Genomic DNA, 8,929 nt, shown 5'->3' with positions numbered 1-8,929 from the left:
AACCGAAGACTCCCATCCCTCCCGTTACAAAGAAGACCCAGAGAGTGGAGATGAAAACATGTCTTTATTGAGGAGCGGCGAAGAAACAACGATAAATAAGGCCCGACGGCGTCTAGAACATGGCGGCCTGCAGCTCCGTGCTGAAGAGGCTCTCCAGGTTGAGGTCCCGGGACATGAGCTCCTCCTCCACGCTCTCCAGGGCCCAGTGGTGCTCCAGGACCTCCAGGGCTTCCCACTCGCTCTGAGGAACACATGAGGACACTACTACTGCTACCACCGCTAACTACACAACACACCTAATTATACTACACAATACTATCTCCATAAGCTATCCCGCTCGCTCTTAACACCGCGTTCACGCAGGCTACGGATCCGTCGGCCAATCAGATCGCGTTACCCATAAGCCAGAGACGCCCTCCGTCGACGGACATGTACAATGTGAACGCGGTGTAAGGAACACATGACAACACTACTACCACTTCACCACACGCACAATGATACTACTACACAATACTACCACCATCTCCACGGCCTCCGACTCACTCTGAAGAACACGTGATAATACGCTATACTACTACACACCTAACGATACTACTGCGACACACAGTACAAAAACATAGTACTAGTTATCCTGTCTGACCCCTGGGGAGGCTTCCTCTTACCTTGAAGGCCTTGTTGGGGTCAGGGGGCATCGCCATGGCAGCGCCGGTCATCTGGTCCTGCATGACCCGTGATTGGTCAGCAGCTACACACCGGAGACAATGCGTATAACGCTATTAATACAGAGTATGAATAAAGATTGATCCATTTAGCAGACCACCACCACCAGGGGGGGGATGAAGATCAACCCTCTCACAGGGGGAGGGTCCAGCCAGATGCACCCTCCCACTAGTGATGTCACTAGGGGGTTGGATTCTGAGGAGGCAGTGTGGTGCATGCTGGGAGGTACTGACCGTTGTCCTGCCCCAGCAGCAGGGTGTACATGCTCCTCAGACCGAACACGTTGAGGAAGTACCAGGACGCAGAGCTCACCCTGAAACACAACGCATGCTGGCATACCGACGAGAGAGAGAGAGAGAGAGAGCGAGAGAGAGTGTGTGTGTGTGTGTGTATTACCAGGAGGCGTCCAGGGACAGCAGTTCGATTCCCCTCTGCAGCATGGGTTTGAACCTCAGAGTGAGAGGGAAGGGGACCTTGGCTGGAGCACAGGAACACACACATTACCCCTCACCCTGTCACACGTCACCCTCACTGTCACATGATACTCCTCACCCTGTCACCCAGTCACCCATTACTCACACATTTGTTACACACTACCCCTCACTGTCACACGTATGCTCCCTCACCATGTCACACATCGACCCTCACCCTGTCACACATTACCCCTCACCCTGCCACAAATGACCCCTCACCCTGCCACAAATTACCCCTCACCCTGTCACACATTACCCCTCACCCTGTCACACATTACCCCTCACCCTGTCACACATTACCCCTCACACATCAGCCCTCACTCTGTCACACCTCAGCCCTCATCCTGTACCCCTCACTCTGACACGCATTACCCCTCACTCTGTTACCCCTCACACTCTGTCACACATCAGCCCTCACTCTGGCACACAGTAGAGGTCAGGACTCACTGATGACGAAGCCTGAGAAGGCCCAGTTGATCCATCCTCCAATCAGGATCATGGGGAGGACGTTGGTCAGGTTCCCCTTCATCATGTCTGTCAGCATGCTGGTGTCTGCACACACACACACACACACACACAGAGCTTAGCACCAGAAGAGGCTGCCAGTAGCCTACCATTTCACACACTCTCCTCTCACACACTCTGTACCGGTCATAGGGTTCTTGGGGACCACCTTCCTCTTCACCGTCTTGAAGAAGCCTGTCTCTGTGTCGTTGAAGTAGAACTTCCTCATGGCAAACGACTACACACAGAGTCAAACACACACACAGTACAGAGACACACACAAGGTTAGATACAGGCAGTCAAAACCTGTGTGTGTGTGTGTGTGTGCGTGTGTGTGTACCTGTCGGGGGATGTACTTTCCGTTCTCCCTCAGGATTCGGCTTCTCAGCAACACCTGACTGAGAGGAGACGATTGTTTAAAACATCTGAGCAACCAATCAGATGCACGGCCAACAAACACCACTATGGATCTACTAGTCATTTAGCAGACACTTAAATCAGACACTAACAGTGATTATGTCCTTAAGGAGCAGGTAGGGGTTAGACAGTACAGAGACAGGTCATTAAGGAGCAGGTAGGGGTGAGACAGTACAGAGACAGGTCATTAAGGAGCAGGTAGGGGTTAGACAGTACAGAGACAGGTCATTAAGGAGCAGGTAGGGGTGAGACAGTACAGAGACAGGTCATTAAGGAGCAGGTAGGGGTTAGACAGTACAGAGACAGGTCATTAAGGAGCAGGTAGGGGTTAGACAGTACAGAGACAGGTCATTAAGGAGCAGGTAGGGGTTAGACAGTACAGAGACAGGTCATTAAGGAGCAGGTAGGGGTTAGACAGTACAGAGACAGGTCATTAAGGAGCAGGTAGGGGTTAGACAGTACAGAGACAGGTCATTAAGGAGCAGGTAGGGGTTGGACAGTAGAGAGACAGGTCATTAAGGAGCAGGTAGGGGTTGGACAGTAGAGAGACAGGTCATTAAGGAGCAGGTAGGGGTTGGACAGTAGAGAGACAGGTCATTAAGGAGCAGGTAGGGGTTAGACAGTAGAGAGACAGGTCATTAAGGAGCAGGTAGGGGTTGGACAGTAGAGAGACAGGTCATTAAGGAGCAGGTAGGGGTTGGACAGTAGAGAGACAGGTCATTAAGGAGCAGGTAGTCAGGTGTTATCTTGCACTAGGAGGACTACAGGTAGACTTAGGGGATCAAACACAAAACCTTTCAACTTACCCTAATTAGCCACTGCTCAAACCAACTACTAGACTTACTAACCACTAGTCTAACTCACTAACTAGTAGAACGCCTATAACAACTAAGCAACCGTCTACACATCCCGGATGCCTCCAGTCCCACCTGTCTGACACCTCTCCAGACCTGTCTCACAGCCACCTGTCTGACACCTCTCCAGACCCACCTGTCTGACACCTGCTCCAGCTCCACCTTCTTGTCGCTGTGCAGCAGCTGGCTGACGTAGTGACGCAGCACGCCCACGAAGAAGGTGATGAAGACGATGGGCAGCACCACCCACACCCGGATGCTGGAGTCCAGCAGCAGCTCAGCCATGGTGCAGGTCAAAAGGTCAACGGAGAGAGCGACACACACACACACACACACACACACACACACAGGGCGGGGATCTGGGGGAGCAGAGCATGATGGGAGATGAAGGCATGACACAAGGCATCGTCTATGACCTCTATAAGATAGGTTAAGATAAGGGGCATTAGGGTGCTCAACGACAGACATGACGGGACGGTAATAGAACTGAAACGAGATGATACACTAGAATATCCAGAAGACGTGTCGTTGACACCATCAGAGCATTAGAGATGGTCCGCATTAAGACCCTGACAGGTGGTACAGGAATCCCAGACCAGACAATATTATTAACCACACACAGCGTACGCCTGCAGGTCTGCTACCTACATACAAAACTAGTCATATACATAACTAGTTGCATACATAACAGTGTTAATTCTAGTGATTAATGATTATGTGCTCTTTCCAGTGAAGGACACACACGCACGGACAGATACACCTGGACCATCAGGTTATATACACCAGACCATACGCTGATGCAAGACAAGTAGATGTCAAGTTAGTGAGAGTTAAGCTAGGCAGAATTAAGTGAGGGAGAGTTAAGGGAGTTTGAGTTGGGTGAGTCAAGAGTTAAGGGAGTTCGAGTTAAGAGAGTTGAGTGTCTCCTGCTAGCGGCTAGCCCAGCAGCTAGCTGGTCTTAGTTTAAAATAATCACGGGTCACGTGACTCGAACCCCACGCTGATAAACGCTAAACACGAGACCGTGATGTCATTGGGACGGCTTCTCCTGTCCTACCTCACGACTCACCACATCCACGAAGTCCTGAGGAGTTCGGTACGGACACGTTCAAACGAGGACGAAGCGAACTCCAGACGGAGAAGAAGAACACTTCTGGTTCGTGATCAAATGACGACGTGACAGCGTCCCTCAGCGGCCACGCGTGTGACGACACCTCGTACAGTACACGAGACTGTATGACTGTTCACATTCAGGGCCTTTAGCAGCTACCTTCATCCAAAGCGGTTTACAATAAGTACATTGGTCAGAATAAATGATTTAGTATTTCGTATTTTAAACTCTTGCAGGTAGTGCAACGTAATTGTATAGTAAATGCATTGGATTAAGTTGAGTAAGGACTTTTTCAACGAAATGCAAGAATATGATATTTGGTATTCTTGTATATGATATGATGTTTAGTACTCCAAAGCTAATCATATAACCCTAACCCCCTATATCAAACCCTAGAACCAAAAATCCCACACACGGTATTACACACGCACACACACACGTGCATGTTCACACAAACACACTCGCGTGCACACGCATGAAAGCACACACTCACACACACATAGCACACACACACACTTGCACACACACGCAAACCAAAATAAAAGACATGTGGGCACCACTGGAACAGATCTTTATATCATAAGAGCAATTATATTATGTCCACTGGTTCAGTTCTCCGTTTCAAAAACAAGTACAAGTAATATATTTTATGTACACAACGAAACGTTTCCATAAGTCATCTTTAAAACAAGGCGGTTCCTCCAGACAGGACGCAGTACAGGAACACAACATCACCTCTCACTCCCAGGACGTAGAACACCTCTCCAGGCCTGTCACCACGAAACCTCAGAGACATCGACAGACATGTCTGCTATAGATCTATATCTCTACACATAGACACAGACAGCTACAGACATGTCCGCATAGATTTATATCTATATCTATACACATAGACTCCTACAGACATGTCTGTTATATCTCTACATCTCTACACACAGACATATAGACAGATAAAGACATGTCAGTCTGCCTCTGTGTTGATATCCCATCTCCCCTTTCTAGATGTCTATATGTGTAGGGATGGAGACATTATCTAGAGGTCTCTTTCTCTACACACGCAGACATCTAGAAAGAGGAGATGGGAGGAGAGACGGCTGTATCTCTACACAGAAAGATCTAGGCTCCAGGTGAGATCCAGGTGGATCCAGGTGAGATCCAGGCGGATCCAGGCTGATCCAGGCGACCCTCTCTCGGTGTACGGTGTGCAGAGCTGGTGGGCTCATCAGGCTGGTTCTCAGGGTTCCTTCAGGACTCCAGGGAGGTTAAGTCCTCTTGTATTTACAAGGTTCAGAGTTCAGAGTGGATACAGGAGTAACATGCAGCCAGGAGGGGGGGGGGAGGTCACAGAGAGTAGCACCACCATCCAGGGGTCAGAGGTCACAACGTTTCTGATAAGTCAAACAGGGCTCTCCTCGAGTGGCTCAATGTGTTGAAGGTATTTGGGATCTTGAAAGGGTCAGAAGTGTTCTACTGCGGAAACACGCGGCGACACGCGTGTTATTATCAATCATAATGACGCTGGTGCCAGCTGTCCCCCGTGGAGACTTCATCTGAGAACTAGTTTAAAAGGAGGAGGAGAGAGATGTTATGACTCAGAGAAACTTGTTCCTTTTACTGTTTAGGTAGTTTATACGTTTACATCCGGAGGCAGTGAAACTGCTGTGTGTGTGTGGGTGTTTGTATGTGTGAGAGTGAGTGAGCGTGTGTGTGTGTCTGTGTGTGTAAGAGTGTGTGTGTGTGTGTGTGTGTGTGTGTGTGTGAAAGATTGCGTGTATGTGTGTGTGTGTGTGTGTGTGTATGTGTGTGTGTGTGAAAGATTGAGTGTGTGTGTGTGTGTGTGTGTGTGTGTGTGTGTGTGTGTGCGTGTGTGTGTGCGCGTGTGGCGGTGGTGACGGACAGGAGGAGGGCTAGAGGCACCGATAAAATTTCACCTCTGCGTTCAAAACCACAAAACTTTATCAATAAAATAGCTTTTACAAGTATGTGAGACTGCGGTTCAGAGGTGTGAGATCGTGCGAGCATGCGGGCAACGGGGTCCAGACCCATGGGTCAGAACCAGCAGAGTCTCTGGACCATCAGAACCTGCTTCTGTTTGTTATGATGCAAGAACACACAAAACCAAAAGAGCCAAGGAGAAGACCTCAGCTCACATAGACGACCCAAAGGAAATCCAGGAGCTCCACCAAGGAACAGAAGAACCAGGAGCTGGGAATATGTTAGAGGAACCAGGAGCTGTGCAGATGTTAGAAGAACCAGGGGCTCTGAAGATGTTAGAAGAACCAGGGGCTCTGAAGATGTTAGAAGAAACAGGGGCTCTGAAGATGTTAGAAGAACCAGGAGCTCTGAAGATGTTAGAGGAACGTAGAAGAACGAGGCGCTCTGATACATTGGAGGAGCCCTGATGATATTAGAAGAGCTGATGAAGATGTTAGAAGAAGCTGTCACCACAATATCGATCCTAATCTGCGTCCGTCCGTTGACGGATCCCATTGACTTTTCAGGCAGCGACGGGTACGTCATCCAATCAGATCGCGTATGCTCGGGCTCGGCTGACGCATGCCTCTGCAAAGACTGCTCCCCCGTCCGTCAGCCACGCCTTCCGTCATCCGTTGACGGTTTAAGTTTCCACACCAAAAAAAGAACAAGGTTTCCACGGTAACTGGGTTCCCACAGGACCTCATCCGGAGACCAATCTAGAACCTGGCCAATCATCACATGACCAGCCCAGAGAGCGTCGGCCAATTGAACGAGGACATCCTGTCTGCTCTGAGGTCATTTCCTGTCACCACAGGACAGGACTTGTGTCGCCGACACCAGCAGGTCTGCAGAGTGAGTCTGGAGGTGAGTGACCTCCCCATGAGGGGTGATGGCGAAGTACTCAAGTAGGCTGCAGAGTGAGTCTGGGCGGGAGTGACTCCAGCAGGCTGCAGAGTGAGTCTGGGCGGGAGTGACTCCAGCAGGCTGCAGAGTGAGTCTGGGCGGGAGTGACTCCAGCAGGCTGCAGAGTGAGTCTGGGTGGGAGTGACTCCAGCAGGCTGCAGAGTGAGTCTGGGTGGGGGTGACTCCAGCAGGCTGCAGAGTGAGTCTGGGTGGGGGTGACTCCAGCAGGCTGCAGAGTGAGTCTGGGTGGGGGTGACTCCAGCAGGCTGCAGAGTGAGTCTGGGTGGGGGTGACTCCAGCAGGATGCAGAGTGAGTCTGGGTGGGAGTGACTCCAGCAGGCTGCAGAGTGAGTCTGGGTGGGGGTGACTCCAGCAGGCTGCAGAGTGAGTCTGGGTGGGAGTGACTGCAGCAGGCTGCAGAGTGAGTCTGGGCGGGAGTGACTCCAGCAGGCTGCAGAGTGAGTCTGGGCGGGGGTGACTCCAGCAGGCTGCAGAGTGAGTCTGGGTGGGGGTGACAGCAGGCTGCAGAGTGAGTCTGGGTGGGGGTGACAGCAGGCTGCAGAGTGAGTCTGGGTGGGAGTGACCTCCTATACGATGTGTAGCCACATGTTCCTTATACGTCATAACGCACAAAGTGGATTCCTTTTGTCTTGGCAGAAGACAGAACTTAGTTCTGTGTCTTAAAGAAGGTCTGTAGGTGAACCAGCACCCACCACACACATAGCTGGTGGCCATGGGAACAGGACTGGTCTGAACTGGCTGGACGGCTGGTGGATGTAACAGGTCTTTGTTTAAAAATCTTATTTGAGCTTAACTTCACAAGTCAACCATTTCATTTGGGTTTTGAACCAACTATTGATACGTTGTCCTGTCCCAGGACTACACATCCCAGCATGCACTATGTCTCAATACGGCTCCATTCCAACAATAAAGGGGTTCACACACACAGTAGCCTGTAGTCTATAGTTGACGTGGAAACAGTCAAAACGTCTACTTTAGGATATTTATAGGCTTATATTTCCGTGTAAATAGTGTGATTGGATTAAGGGTGCTGATTGTATGAATCCATAAATAAATGTACCTCTATATGAATATATTTTTTTGTATAAAACAGGAATGCATACCACATCCATTTACGATTTGTCACCAAAAGCCTCAAAGGATCCCGTCCACGGCAGTTGGAGTCCCTGTGTGTCCAAGCTGTTAAAGCTCCTAGCCTTACCCCTTACTATATATATATATATATATATATATATATATATATATATATATATATATATATATATACCATTCAAACACCCTGCATCCACTGTTTCTACCGGGAGGTTATAACTAAATATACCCTAATATTACCACCATGTATATTTTTATGTACCATGAAGTGATCACCGTATAAATAATGCTTCAGTATTTACATGCATATACGGTAAAATTCTTATTACCGTATATACAAGTATATAGGGTAAGATCATTTGTACGGTATAGACCTGTTAATACGGTAACATCGTGACCATAAACATTCATATTTGATCTGCCTGTTCATGCAGTCAGACGGTCCTCAGAGTCCGTCTGAAACCTTGTCCGGTTGGCTTCGGTTTGCAGTCTTCTTGGAAACAACATGGCCCCCATTAGGGGGTACCGTTAGCGTTAGCATGTTAGCATGACATCAGCCAGACCGTAGCTGAGCTGTAGAGGAAATAGAGGTCATTATCTGGCACGGTTACTCATTGGTCCAGTCCGGTCATGTGACGCATCTCGCAGCGTGCCAATCGCTGCCCTCGTGTGGACGAGTAGATGGGAAGGTCATCTGGAGGTCAGTAGAGGAGGAAGTTGGAACCAGGGAGTGTCTGTGTCTGTCTGTCTGTCTGTCTGTCTGTCTGTTTCTCTATTGAAGTGAGTTAGAAGTAAGTCTTTTTGCAAGATGATAAGTTCTCCTCATCCTTGTCCTTCAGCCTCTGCTCCTGCTCCTC

The 8,929-nt window shown here is 49.4% G+C and overlaps 1 protein-coding gene across 2 annotated transcripts; it reads right to left on the bottom strand.

Moving 5' to 3' along the window:
• Positions 1 to 45: 45 nt before the first annotated feature.
• On the bottom strand, positions 46 to 4,100 carry LOC307079483 (ER membrane protein complex subunit 3). Of its 2 annotated transcripts, none has more exons than XM_079741849.1 (9): positions 4,026 to 4,100; positions 3,105 to 3,327; positions 2,038 to 2,095; positions 1,842 to 1,935; positions 1,641 to 1,745; positions 1,117 to 1,198; positions 954 to 1,033; positions 663 to 745; positions 46 to 241 (listed from the first exon to the last, which is right to left on the bottom strand). In XM_079741849.1, the coding sequence occupies exons 2-9, from the start codon at positions 3,251 to 3,253 to the stop codon at positions 113 to 115; spliced, it is 780 nt and encodes a 259-aa protein (XP_079597975.1). In that variant the 5' UTR covers positions 3,254 to 3,327; positions 4,026 to 4,100; the 3' UTR covers positions 46 to 112. The 2 variants fall into 2 exon arrangements, with proteins under 2 accessions (XP_079597975.1, XP_079597976.1); XM_079741850.1 differs by having other exon boundaries at positions 4,038 to 4,095.
• Positions 4,101 to 8,929: the final 4,829 nt, after the last annotated feature.

The sequence above is a fragment of the Pollachius pollachius genome (assembly GCF_949987615.1).
Source record: "Pollachius pollachius genome assembly, chromosome: 8".
NCBI lineage: Eukaryota > Metazoa > Chordata > Actinopteri > Gadiformes > Gadidae > Pollachius > Pollachius pollachius.
Note: the sequence above shows the minus strand (reverse complement) of the source record. Positions and strands in the feature narration are given on the sequence as shown.